Here is a 14,572-nt window from a genome sequence, read left to right on the forward strand (position 1 = left end):
TCAGGGTTCAAGAATATACTCGCTTTATTTTCGCTTCTCTTGAAGGAATTACAATGAAAAGACTTTTCTGGCTCTGAACATGAAATAAAACTGATTTATGGCTCAGGGAGGTAGCTCAGCGGCATAAGTGCCTAGTGCCAAAACAAAACAAAAACACCAAAACAAAAACAAAGAACAAAAAGCAAACTGATTCACGTATGGCTCCCCTTGGCCAGGGTTACACCAACGTCACATGTCCCAGGAAAGGGAGGCTTCAGGCAGGTGTGACCCTCAGTCTGAGCCGTCCAGGTCCTGCCTCGTTTTCTTCTCAAGCTGAAGAACCTGGAGAGAGATGTCCAGGAACAGTCACCATGCAGCCTCAACACCTGTGCTGCCCATGGACAGCGGCCACACCCTGAGGGCCTCACGGGTGGCACTGAGAACACAGGTTACCAAATGGTATCTGCTGAAACCACAGTGGGGATGGGCAAGAGGAAGACTCAGCATGTTTGTGGAGGTCACGGGGCCCAGGAAGACGCTGGGAGTTTTTATCTTCACCTACCCATAGCTGGGTAGAAGCCTAGACCTGAATTTATGCTAAAAGAGACAGAACTGGGCAAAGCTGTCCCTTCCTACCCTGGATGGCCCAGCACCTGGCCTGGCCTTGAGACTGGGCTGTCCCCTTCCTGGAGAGATGCTGGGTGGACATTTGCTGCTGTGGCAAGCACAGTGTGGGTCCACCAGAGGACAGTGAGGATGTACCAGGCCTAAAAAAGGGCAGGAAGGGAAGACTCATACTTGCTTTTGCATTGACTTTATGGATCTTTACATTATTAATTAGTTAGTAAAAGGGAAGATGGGGTACTTTAGAAGAGGCCCCGCCACCTGGACATTCTAGCTGTTTAAAGTGACAGTGACTGGCACCACATTCATCAAGGGATGCACAGCTGCTAACTTTAGGGCACTCGGTGCCAGTAAGTGCAGCGTGGTAAAAAATAGCGCCTGCCAAACTCCGACTTGCCCCAGATGTGCGTGTGAGTTAGCACAGCCACTATGGAATGCTGTATGGAGGCTCCTTTCAAAATGACAACAGATCTCCCACATGCTCCAGCGATCCCAAGCCCCACAGGGTCCCCACAGGAAGGTAGACTCGGGAGCATAGACACCCCCTGCTCACTGTAGCACTGTTCACAGCAACCAAGAAGGCCACCGAGTGTCCACCAGTGGAGCCACGGCTGAACACGTCGTTTGTCTACGTAGTGGAACACTATTCTGCCTTTGCAAGAAGGAAGTCCTGTTGTGTGTAATGACATCAACAAACATGCTGTGTGAAACGAGCCAGGCTCAGAAAGACAAGGACCATGGGACCTCACACACAGGTGGGTTCTAGAGACACTGTACTCTTTCTTGGAAGCAAGTAGAGAATAGAGTCGTGGTTCCCAGGGACTAAGGGGAAAGCACTGGGGAGTCGGTGGTTAAAGGATGCCACATTTCAGTCAGGCAGAAGGGAGCAGCTCCGGGGATACTGCGCAACAGTGACTGCAACTAAGAGCGATGCATTGCGCACAGCAAAACAGGGCTAAATTTTAAGTGTTCTCATCACCCAAAGTGAGGTAATACCTGTGTCTGATTTAGCCACTCACCAAGTGTGTGTATTACAATAAAAGATACACGGCCATTAACCCTCCTCGAGAAACTCGGCCTACTTGGATATGCGAACACCCACTTCCCGTGGCTTCTGCCAGCTTTTGAAGCAGTCCTGGAAGTCCAAGTTCATGAGTGTCTTTTATGAGCTTAGGCTGAAAACACTGACTGCTCATGCTGAGAGGCAGGACATAAAAGGAAAAAGAAAAGAAAATGAACACTGTGGTGTGTCCTCATCCTCCTGTTGTTCCTCAAAGCCAGAGTCACCACGAAAGACAACCATTTGGAACTAATTGCAGACTCTGCGGCAGCCATGACAGCACAACTACAAGACGCTCCTGAGGGGACCGCCAGAACTGCTTCAGAAAGTGGCAAAAACAGTGGGATCAGGACGCTGGAAGTGCTGGGGAGCATTCTGAGGGGAGTAATGGCAATGTATTTTTATTGCATAGATTATTTTTTAAAAAGTCAAATACTATATTTTAAATTGCATACCGTATTTCAAAACATCATGCTATACACCGTATGCACATAGAAGCAATTTTTGTCCATTAAAAAGAAAAAAACAAACAACCTTTTAAATACACTTGCCCCTCTGCAGAAATAAGGGTAGTAAGATATGCCTCTGTGTGCAGAGAAGAAGTCTTGATGCCCAGCGCTCATGTACACCCTGCAGCTCGCAAAGAAGGGTGCCTGGCACGACGTACCTGGCTCTCGATGCACCGGAACTGCCACGGCCAGCGCGTGTTGTACAGGATGGGCCGCAGATCGAACCTGTTATCATCAGGGCTGTAGTTCTCCGCGTGATACGCAGGGGTGAGCGTGGTCATCTTGTGTCTGTTCACAGAGTATTTCCAGAAGAATCGCTTCACCTTGTCAGCCACCTGGTGGGAACACGACACACAGGCCTCGAGTGAATCCAGGAAGACCGAGGCCAGCATTCTCACACTGGACAATGAGAGAAAGCGGCCAGCCCTTGTAGGCGGCCTGTCTTGGTGGCAGGAGTGGACACTGCTAGAGCGGCTCTGCTGCCGGAGACCTAAGAGGGCTTGCATACACGTTTCATGGGCTGCTGTCGGACCAGCACATCTGTACACCTCTATCCTAACAAGGCTCACAATAAGCAGAAAGGTAGCTATACCATATTCTGACCTCAGAGTCTCCGTGCTACCCTCACCACAGCAGGGGCTTAGTGCGTGCATGCACCTGGTGTGGCTGACCCTGGCCCGAGTTAATTCAGAGCAAACTGAGGACCTGAACTGGTGAAAAACGAGTATGGGGAAGTGTTACTCCATGGCATGGAGCTGCTGTGGTGCGCTCACAGGGCACTCACTCGCTCCAGCAGGCCCATGGACAGCTGCACACACGGCTCTGCCTGCTGGTCTTTGTCTGCAAGACGTCATGGGTAGCCTTACCTGTCTTGGGGTGCAGGTGTCCTTCCACATGGTGAGGAGCTTGCAGAACATGCTGAAGGGCCCCGCCTTGGCTATCTTCCTGAGCTTCCCGTACACTGAGAGCTCTGAGTACGTCATCCCCATGTCATCCTGCAGAGGAGGAAGAGATCCACTCCAGGGCACCAGGACAGGCAGGGCCACAGGGAGCTCAGTGTTCCTCTGTGGTGTGAATCAGAGGCCTGGGCTATGAGGAGACTTCCTAGGGCCCAGAGCAGATGCCGGCCCTACTTCCTAGAGCTGGTTGGCCATACATGGGTTGTGATTTGGGACAATGACCAAGAACCAGACACTGGGTTTGAGGACTATGGGGGGACCAGTGGCCCCCAGAGGACATGTCCGTCTCCTGAGTGTAGGTTCCTGTGACCTTATGTAGAAAGTGGGTTTTTTGTTTGTTTGTTATTTTTAGGTGTAATTAAGTTAAACACAGTGAGGTAACACAATCCCAGATGTTGGATGGACTCTAAATCCAAAGACCAGTGTTCCGAGGAAGGGTCAGTCAGAGAAGACACATAAGGAGAAGAGCAGGAGGGATGGGAATGTCAGGTCACAAGCTAAGTAATGCCTGAAGCTTCTAGAAGCCAGGAGAGGCAGGAAGGGCCCTCCCATAGGTCTTCAGGGGTCCTCAGCTCCACCTGCACCTTGCTGTCAGACCCAGGACTTCCAGGACTGGGAGAGAAAGCAGTTCTACTGCCTGAAGTCACCTGCTTTGTGGCCATTTGTTATGGCAGCTACAAGAGCTTAAGGGAGCAGATGGACCCTGTCCCCTGGCCACCTGAGCCCTCTTCCCTGAAGCGTGGAAGGCTCAGAGAGGAGGAAACAAACTCACAGAAGTGTGGGCCACGTGAGAAGCCACCAAATACTGTGAACTTCATGGAGCCAGACTCTGAATGCTTCAAGCGACACTCACAAGGACCTCCTCTATTCTATGGCTCACACCAGTCATGGCCTTTGCCAATGTCATAGCTACCAGTTCCTTCACAGTCCTGCTAAGCTCCAGAGCATCACCAGGGAGACAGTGACACTGGCCTTCAGTAGTGCACAGCAACAGGGCCTTTCCTCCGGCCAGTGCCTCTGGGGCCCTCAGTGGCATGGCCTCTAGCTAGCTGCCTGAGGCCCAGATGGCCATGCGGGCCTTCCCTCAGGCTTCAGTCCCAATGCCATCTTCCCAGGACCTGTGCCGACCCTCACCTGAGAACACGGCCACCACCTCCGCCTCCATCGCATCCACGGCACCTGCAGCCATGGGACCATCACGGCGACAGCCTTCTTGTCTTTCCTCTCCAGGGGACGCCCCAGCATTTTAAGAGCAGCGGCCACATCTTTCTCCCCATGGAGTCCCTGGCACTCTACAGGTCCCTGCACAAGAAGCTGGGCTCCTGGTTTCCTTGCACGAAGGGGGTTTCCTAGTGTGACATTTTTGTTCCCCCAATTCAACAACAGCAGGTGGAGGCTTCAATACCCCACTTTTGATAATGCTGTCAAGTGGACACTGTCAGCAAGGGTCAGAGGCGAAGGGACACTGCAGAGCAACTGCCCAGCAGCACTGAAGAGCCCTCCTCCTGCTATGAGCTCTAGAACACTGAACCCTACAAAGTGGGCTAGGGGCGGCTCACAGGTAGGGCACTTACTCTGCATGCTTAAGACTCTGGATTCCATCCTAGCACTGCCTCCTACCTCCCCCAAAAAATCCCTTGAAAAGTTCCTTCAACCTTACAAAGAATGTAAGAACAAAGTGGACCTGCCCACAGACCTAAATGTAAGGACTAAAACTTTTGGAAGAAAATATAGGAGTAAATCTCTGCTCACAGGAGGCTGGCGGGTCTGTCCCCAGAGACTTCTTCCAGCCTTCATGCAAGCTGTGAACCACGACTGACAGCCCCAAGGATGCAAGGCCAGTATGACGCAGGAGATAAGTGAATCTTCTCCAAGGTCGCACTGAGCACAGGAGACCCTCTACGCCAGGGACAGGGGAAAGGGCACCGTGACAGTCACCATTACCTCATCTGTCTGGGACACCTGCCCGTTGGCCAAGGGCTCCAGCTCTGCGGTGGCTGGTGCTGAGAGGATGCTGTGACCGAGAGAGACAGAGAACAATCACCAGGCTGCTGCCGGACTCACTCTCATCAGGGGAACCCCAGACCCCTGGTCCCCAGCAGATGGCCGCTGCCAGCCACAGCAGAGGATCTTGGTGTTGGGCACCCTGGTGGGAGGCACAGCCCAGCATCCATCGGTGGACACAGGGGCTGGGTGGCTTCCAGTGCCCTGCAGGATGCCTAGGAGCACCCTGGCCTCGGCTCACCACAGTGCATGACAACTCTAAGTCCCAGGGAAGACAAGCAAGGTCAAGGATGTTCCCTATGCAGGAACAATGAGGGAAAGGCCTAGACGGGCTCTAGGTATTAGGTCAACTGAGTGAGAAACAGTGAGAAGCCAGGTGTGGTGGTGCACACCCGCAATCCCAGCACTCAGGGCACTGAGGTGGGTAGACTGTCATGGAGTTCAAGGCCTGCCTGGAGTAAACAGTGAAAACAAAACAAACAAACAAATGAAAAATTGAAAAAGTGAAGAAGATGTGAACACTAAAATAAGAAATGATAAAGTTAAAATCTACAGTCCCTGGAGAGATCAGAACTCTAGGATGAGGAAAATTGGGACATGAACTGCTCTGCTGCTGTTACAAACTTACTAGGGCTATTTAAGTCATAATATATTATACACGCTGCAAATAAATTTTACCTGTAATCCCAGTATTCTGGGAGGCTGAGGCAGGAGGATCCCAGCCTGGATAACTTAGCGATTTAGTGAGACCCTGTCTAAAAATAAAAATATTAAAGAAGTGCTGGGGATGTAGCTCAGTGTAAAGGCCCTCAGTTCAATCCCCCGCATCACAGAACGAAACAAAATACAACCCAGGCATGGTGGTACACACCTGTAATCCCAGCTGAGGCACAAGGATGGTAAGTCTGAGCCTGCTGGATGACTTAGTGACTTAACAGATCCTACCTCAAGACAGAAAGTTCATAAAGGACTGGGGATGCAGCTCATTAGGAAAGCCCTGGGCTCAAGCCCCAACATGAAAAAGAAAGGAAAAAAAGAAACATCACTGAGTGCCAGGTGCCTGCAAGGGTCTCTTTTGCCTCAAGTAGGTGGGAAAGAGGTGGTGAGGGCCAGAGGCAGACGCAGACACACCATCTGGACAGTGACGGCAGACAGGGCGGCCCAGCTGTGGATACTGGAGGAAGGGTGGCTGCTTCCACTGGGGGACCTGGAGCTACACAGGATGGTCACAGGGCAAGATGCCTGGTGGCCAGAGCTGCAGCCCCAGCCCGGGGGACGCACACTCACCCCTGCAGCGCAGGAAGCCCGAACTGCTCCATGCAGAACTGGACGAAGGCTCTCAGATCAGTCTTGCTGATTCCGCCAATGGGGTTGATGTCTGCACTGGAGCAGTCATACTTGGTCAGGTAGCCGAGCAGACTGAGAGAGGGAGAGAGAGAGAGGGAGGATTCGGGCCATCTGCAGACTCGCTTCTCCCAGAAGCCTGGCAGGCTCCAGGCGCCTGGAGAAGGATGTACACGTGCATAGGGCAGGCTGCTGGGGGCACAGGCAGGAAAGCCGGCTGGGCCAGGAAACGAGCTTGGGCATCTCTAGTTCCCAGCTGCCTAGAAGGTGAAGCTGGGTTGCAGCTGAGGGACAGAGGTCCCTAAGTGGGAAGTGGGACCACAGCACCCACAGAGCTCAGCCTGAGTGGCAGTAGAGACCTTAGAGCTTGCAAGTATGTGCCCTAACCCGTGGAAGGCGCTTTGCCGATGGGTTGAACTGAAGGCGAGATGGGAGATGGTCCTAGATTACAAGGAAGGAGAAAACTGTAACGACCAAGGTCCCTGGTGTGCTGGGGAGGAAGGATGGCAAGGAGAGCTATGCACAGAGGCCAGGCAGCAAGATGCCTCCCCAGGCCAGAGAGGGGCAGGAAGTGGGGGCTCTGGAGATGGGGGAGCAAGGACCGCATGTGCTGGAGCCACCTGACCTCAGCACTAGCCCAGCATCTGGCCTGCTGAGCCGCGAGCAACCATCTGTGCAGCACGAGCCGTTCCCTCTGCAGTCATCTGTCCCAGCAGCCACAGGGAGCCCACGCTTCTCCAGCAGATCTGTTCCTTTCCATCCAACCCCTGGCTGATGGCTCTTGTGTGGGCTACTGTGTTCTCTGTCTGGACCTCCAGGCTACTGCTGGACGCCTCAGCGCTATGCTGCTGCTCCAGCTCTAAGGCCAGCCCTGACCAGGCCTCTGCACTGCCCAGGTCACCAGGGACTCAGACCCTAAATGTCTTGTCCCTTTCTATCTCTCTTCTGCATGTCAGCCTTTCACTTCTCTGTCATCTTCAGCTGGCAGAACCCCACCTTGATTTGAGCGCAGCTTTCTGTGTTCTGGCTGCAGAGGAAGCCACGGCCCAGCCGCAGGCATGCTCCAGTTCTGACATCCCTCCTACTTCTGTCTCCAGGGTACTGCCTCATCCCCTCTCTCCCAGAGCCCTGTCTCGCTCTGGATGCACTGGTGGGCCGCCTGCAGAGCCAGCCCCCTCCTGGGTCCTGCTCACCTCCCCCAAGCAGTGCCCCTCTGCTGGCCCTGACACACCAGCACTTTAATATAAGACAGTGCCTGCCCTTATCCCCACACTCCCCCAGCTACTGTCCTTCACCTCCCCTACTCTTCCACATCAACTTCTAGAAGAGCTGGCTCTGAGCTATCCCCTGAACCTGCCCTAGCAGGTCCCCCGTTCCCCACTCTTATTCTCAGTCTGGGTGCAGTCACACCCCAGGACTTCTGCACAGGCTCTAGCTGAACCACATTCCCTCCCTCACTGTTTGCAGGCTTACAAAACGCTTCTCCATGAGGCCCTCTGACCAACCTGAGGCTTGTAAGCTCCCAAGACTCCTGAACTCCTTTTCCCTCCTTTGCCTTGCCCTGCAGATGTTCACGGACACGTACGCTTCTGTTTTGCTACTCTGTATTCTGTACTACCTGATGCAAGAACAAACTTGAATGTAACCAAATTAAAAATTAGAATTAGAAGCAACTAGAAAACTGAATTTGAGAAAGAAAAATCTTAAAATACTGTAGAAAACTACAAACTTTGAGATTCTATCCCAGAATACAAAAGAAAAACAGGAATGAGTATACTGAATGAGAAGAGTATATCGAATGAATAGATGGGGAAAGCAAAAACACGAACAGATACAACAGAAATGAAAAGCCAACAGGACAGAAAAAGCACAACCAATAGATAACAGAAGAAGAGTATTCTCAATCTTAGAGAACCTGTCTACTTAGGAGAGAGGCTTAGCAGCAAAGGGTGATAAGGAAATGAATGTGTACTAGATATTATGCGCCGTATTTATTTTCTAAATACACTTCTAAAATCTGTACATGCTCAGAGTGCCAAATATTTTTGGTAAATATTCTTGGTAAAATTTTAAATACCCAAATACAATAGGTGAAAGTTGTGAGGAGGAACAATATAACTTTATAATAGGTCAAGTGCTTGCTCATCTACAAAAGGAAAACTATATTCTCAATCACGTCAAGTCTCAGAACGTATCCCATTCTACCGTGTCCCTGTCAAAAAATAATTCCCTTACCACAAGCACTGAAGGCAAAAAGGAGAATTAACAAAGTAAGCACAGAGGGTGAGAACATTTAGCAGATACATTGTGTTAGCTTCATATTATTATTAGAGAAATAAGATATTACTAAAAGTAAATAAAAATAAAACTTAAAAGAGAATACATTTGCAGACATACGAGGATGCAGAAACTGTACAGCACACTACAGATAAAAATACAGGAGGACGGATACGTAAGTGCATGTGCAGATGGACACTTGGTGGAGGGAACAAGGGTAGGTAGGTGGATAGATGAGCGGATGAAAGATGGGTGGACAGGCAGGTGGATGAGTGGGTCCCTGGATGCATGACTGAATGGAGGGACAGATAAATGGATAGATGGACAAGTGGGTCAGTTGGCTGACTGATGGATAGATCAACTAATGACAAAATTTTAAAATTTCTCAACTTATAAGAAACTAAGAATAGCCAAAAGAACAGCTGAGAGGGAGGGAAGCTCGTTTCAGTAAAGTTGGGAAACTGAATCTGAGGAAGATCTTCCATCCTTCACTGCTGGGCCTGAAGTCAGCTTGAACTTTATCTGGAGACAAGACAGAGTCTCTAGATTTGTTTTTTTTAAACAAGCAAGCATAATGAATAAATTATTTTCAGTTTATGTCAAAATGAACTATCTAGTTTTGAGGTGAAAATTAGATGCAAAGGAATGATGTAAGATACAACGGAGAAGCCAGGAGAAGGAAGCCAGCCCGCACGTGGCTAGTGGGGATGGACTCACACTGGCCGCATGAACGAAGGACCACAGGATGGATGACACAGGTACTGTGGGGTGGGTTGGGCAAGAGTCAGTGAGAAAGCACTGAATGCCACTGTAACCTGCCTACCTCTATTATCCTGACACTGCTGCAGGAATGATGCCGTGGGTACCAAACTTCCATGAGTCTCCTCCCTGTGTATGTCACAGACATGGCATGAACTGGTCAGACACTGTAGGACAGGGTCCCCAACCCTCCGACCACACAGCAGGACATGGCCAACAGGCAGCAAAGCAAGCTTCATCTGTATTTACAGCTGCTCCCCACTATCCAGGTGGGCACCTGAGCGCCACCTCCTGCCAGATCAGTGGTGGCGTTAGATTCTCACGGGGGCCAACCCTGCTATAAAATGCACATACAAAGAGTCTACATTGTATGTTCTTTATAAGAATGTGAAACCTGATGATCTGAGGTGGGGCTGAAGCTGTGAGGCTAGCACTGAGAACTGGCTTGAATACAGATTAAAACTAACAAAAATTAGACTATACAGGGAACATAATAATTTGACTGTTACAGATTCATAGCAAGATTCTATCAGTGATTGGCAAGTGACAATTAAGCTGCATCTGTCTGCAGGGTATGAGTCAGAAACTAACACTTATTTCAGTTGATACGTCGCCCACGAATTATTTTATTTGCCACTTCCAAAGGCACTTGTTTCCCACACTGTACACTTTTTTTCAGTCAGTTTTTGTGAACCCACAAGCTGACTCTAACCAAAATGAGTCAAATATAAATGTCACTGAAGAGCTGCTTTGAAAAAGGGGAAACAACCACTGAATGCACAGCAGAAGAGCCTAAGGCTGCCAACAGAAACAGAGCTGCACTTGAAACACCAAGAGTGCTGCTTCAATTACAGGCTCATGCCGCTATGCAACAGAGCTGTGAAGCCTTCATAACTGCTTCTCCACGTGGAAACAGAGCACCTGGGATTAAAAGACAAGTCTTTGGAGTGTTTCAAAAGAAAAAGATGTGAACATGAAGAATGGAAGTAGTCACCGAAGGCCATCACTTCAAATGGGTCTGCACTGAGAGCGTCACTAACTGCCTTGCTAAAGCTAAGAAGCCCTTTGCTTCTGGTGCAGGGGAACCCGCCTGCTGCTAAGGACATTTGATGTAAAGTTTTACGAGTGGCTGCGGCGAAGGACATGCCACAAGTTCCTCTTCCAGCTAGCACCCTAAGTAGACAAACTGATGAAACAGCAATGGGTACTGAGGTACAACTGTGGGAACAATCCAGGTTGATGAGTCTACTAATGTTGATAATAAGACAGTAACGCTTGCTTTTGTGTGACCTCTTTTTCAGGAGGATGTATATAAGGATACAGTAGGTACACTGATTTTTGTACTGGGGATCGAACTCAGGACCTTGTGCTTGCCAGGCAGGCACTTACACTGCTGAGCTATTTCCCCAGCCCGTATTAGTACACTTTTGTGGCCAACCAACATCATAATATCACAACTATTTAAATCTTCAAATGATTATCTATCAGGAAAACAGACACGATCACTTTGGGTCAGTACATGCATGGATGGAGCGGTGGTGGACAACCTTCTGGTTTCACTTCTCATGTTGAAGAGGCTGCTTCTGAATGTGAGTCCATGACTGTAAAGAAAGTCTGGCTAGCCAAAGATGTCACCTGAACGTCACAATGTTTTGTGGGATGTGACCAAAGTCCTTGTCTGTTCATCCAGGTCTAAGAGGAGATGGATGCAGAGTGTGCACAACTTCTCTTATACACTGGAGTGAGATGGCTTTCCAAAGCAGCATCACTGGCTGGAGTTCTTGAGTTATGAGCTGCCCCAGAGATTGCTTTTAGTAAGACAGTCACCACTGGCAGTGTCTTTCAGTGACACAGCACAGGTCACAAAACCTGCTTACTTGTGGGACATATTCAACCTGCTCAATGAACTCAATTCTGCCACTTCAGGGGAGGAGGGCAACTGTGTTCACGCTGTTAGATAGAGTGGCTGCATTCAAAGCCAAGCTGGAATGGCATGGCAATGGTGGACTTTTTTTTTTTACATGTTACAAACATTAGCAGAGGTTTTGAAAGAGATTAAACCAGGGCCTTCTTTATGCCCGCTGGTGTTCCTTCTTTCAAAGGAACTTGAGAATTACTTCCCAACCACAAAAGACCCCTGAACTGGGAAGGAATGGATCCATGAGACAGCGGTGAATCAATGTCCTCTGTGTCACAAGAGGACCAAGTGCCTGAGATGGCAAAGGACAGTGTCCTTCAAAGTGTGTCTGAGACAACTTCAAATACGCGTATGTTCTAGATTAAAGCAGGCACTGAAAAGCCTGCTTCCATTGCTGCTCGCATTCTATCTTTGTGAAGCAGAGTTTTTTGTTTGTTTTATTTCCAGTAATAGCAGCCAAAGTAAGATCATGAGCAAACTAGATATGAGCTACACACTTCAGGTGTCAGTGACACCCACCACTCTCAGATGGGACTCTTTAGTTGCAGAAAAACAAACTCAACTCCTACTGATTCTACATTACGATGAATTATGTAATTATTTTGTTAGATATGCCAATATAATAATAATAAAAGTAAACACAGTATGCTTAAATCATAATGACACCATCCCTCAATCCCAGTCTGTGGAAAAACTGTCTTCCATAAAACCAGCTCCTGGTAGCAAAAGACTGAGGACCACTGACTGCTGTGGGAGCACTGCCTGAGGTAGTCAGGATGTGCAGGAGCCTGCCACAGTGGGGCCACACATACCTCTCATCCACGTTGGCAGATCCAAGCACAAGGAGCCCACCACGGGCACCCCGGGACCAGAGGCTCAGCTGGGCAAACAGGTAGGCGAGCACCATTCTGATCCGAGCCTGGGAAACAAAGAAGGAATTACCCTACATGTTGCTGCAGCACAGCCCCACCCTAGGTCAGGAGGAAGGCTTCCCAGCAATGCCTCAGAAACATTTGGGCTGCCCAGTTTTCCGAGGAAAATCTCAAGGCATTCCTCAAGTTCCTCAGCAGCACCCCTGTGAGCAGGGAGGGTCCCAGCTTCTCCACTGTTGGAACCTGGGATGATGGAGGGAGCCTCAGGGGTAGGATCGAGTGACAGTGAGCCCCAGAAAAGGCTCAGCCACCCCATTTTGCCCTCTTTACCACTGGTACTTCAGAAGGGAAAAGGGACCCATGCACAGCAGGAAGGGGACACAGAAAGGACAGCCCCACGCAGTGCAACCCAGTGTTTCTTCTCCTTCTACTGCTGCGTAGTCCCATTTCCGCCACAGCAACCAAGGACAGAGAGCAGGGCTGAGCGCTCCATTGAAGAAATGCACACACACACTCACACCCCTGCTTGTGCTCACATTCCCACACAGGCTTCTGCAGATGCTCAGGGACACACCTCTGCACTCCTCCTCACACTCACATGCACACCCATGCCCACACATACACTCATGCACTTGGGCACACTCACCTTTGGGCACATACGCATATACTTCTACACACATCCCCCCATACAAATCCATGGGCTCAGACACGCACTCACACAGATCTACTAGCACACTTAGACACACAAAAAATTGACACTTTTGCACATCCCCACAGTACACACTCACATTGGTACACATGCTCACACACTAATGTGCACAAATACAGGGACATACACTTTTACATTTTGCATATTCGCACAATCACACACTTCTTTTATACCTATACATACATGTGCATGAGTATACACTGACCCTCACACTTCTGACACACCCTAGTGCTCTCTCACACTCAGCGGCACCTGAGAAACCTGGAGGAGTGCTCAGTGTCTAACGCAGCGCTAACCAGCGCCAGCTGTTGCCGGGGCTCCCACTGCCCCTCCCACGCGGGTAGGGATCACGGCCAAGGCTCAGGGGCCGTACCTGCACGTTTTGCAGTGCCAGGTTTTCTCTGCTGCCTCCTCCATGAGCTGCAAACAGAGGGATTTTCCCTGTCACCAAGCTGAAGATGCCCACAATGGCCTTCACGGCTGGGTCAATGTTGAGACCGATGTGGTGGCTGGAAGGAAAAATAGGGAGTGTGTGAGTGTGTGTGTAAGACACATATAACACTTGCCACTGTGACCACTGTAGAGTGTAAGGCACTCTTCAGTGCACTCACAGCGTTGTGCAGCCATTACTGCTATCCTGTCCCAGTGTTAGCACCCAGAAGGAAACACTGGCCCCACTCAGCGTCATGCCCTGCTCCCACCTCCGCCAGGCTCTGGCAACCACGAATCTGCGTTCCGACCTACGCATCTGCTTAATCTGGACATTTCACACAAATGCAGTCCCACAATTATGTGGCCTTGCATCTTTTACCCAGCAGCACAATGATTTCAATGTCTGTCCACACTGCAGCAGGCATCAGTGTTTCATTCTTTATGATTACGACTACAATGTAGGGGCCAGGGAGATGGCTCAGTAGAATAAGCGCTTCCCAGGCAAGAGCAAGGGTCTGAGTTCAACTGGGGAGTTCCGCCAAAAAGAAAGAAAAAAAAAAAAAAAAAAAGACTATAGTGTACAGAGCTGGGGAGACAGCTTGGCAGTCTAAATGCCTGCCTGGGAAGCACAAGGACCTGGGTTTGATTCTTGGTATCACATGCCATGTCAGCCCTGCACAGAGCCAGCCACTGAAACTGGGCGAGGTGGCGCATATCTGTAATCCCAGTGCTGAGGAGGCCAAGACAGGAGGACCACTATGAGTTTGAGCTGTGTAAAAGAGACCCTGCACCAAATACATACATAAATGATTTTTTAAAGTTAAAAAAAAAAAAAAGAGGGCCAGGGAAATAGCTCAGTAGAATAAGCACCTGCCTGACAAGCGCAAGGTCCTGAGTTCAATCCCCAGTACCACAAAAAAAAACAAAAAAAAAACTCCATTGTGTGGACAAACCACACTTTGAATGGATGGCTGGTTGCTTCTCTCTCTTGGCTCCCCTGTGTAGCACTACTAAGGACAGTTGGGTAAGCACCTATTCTGGTGTTTGGGTCCCTGCCTCCAACTCTCCTGGGCCCTTGATATGGAACTGCTGGAGAGAGGTAGCTCTAACTATACCCAACACACTG

At 49.8% G+C, this 14,572-nt stretch overlaps 1 protein-coding gene across 3 annotated transcripts in view; it reads right to left on the bottom strand.

Annotated features, from left to right (window-relative positions):
* The window catches only part of Nadsyn1 (NAD synthetase 1), a 40,111-nt gene continuing 25,539 nt past the window's right edge, over positions 1-14,572 (bottom strand). For all 3 annotated transcript variants that reach the window (XM_004627329.2, XM_023710709.1, XM_023710711.1), the window contains 7 exons: positions 13,388-13,523; positions 12,246-12,352; positions 6,423-6,554; positions 5,076-5,145; positions 3,039-3,167; positions 2,331-2,507; positions 1-321 (listed from right to left, as the gene is read on the bottom strand). In XM_004627329.2, the coding sequence (XP_004627386.1) occupies positions 271-321; positions 2,331-2,507; positions 3,039-3,167; positions 5,076-5,145; positions 6,423-6,554; positions 12,246-12,352; positions 13,388-13,523 (802 nt within the window). In that variant the 3' untranslated portion in view covers positions 1-270. The remainder of the gene's footprint in view (positions 322-2,330; positions 2,508-3,038; positions 3,168-5,075; positions 5,146-6,422; positions 6,555-12,245; positions 12,353-13,387; positions 13,524-14,572) is intronic.

Source organism: Octodon degus, unplaced genomic scaffold (genome assembly GCF_000260255.1).
Source record: "Octodon degus isolate 3935 unplaced genomic scaffold, OctDeg1.0 scaffold00018, whole genome shotgun sequence".
NCBI lineage: Eukaryota > Metazoa > Chordata > Mammalia > Rodentia > Octodontidae > Octodon > Octodon degus.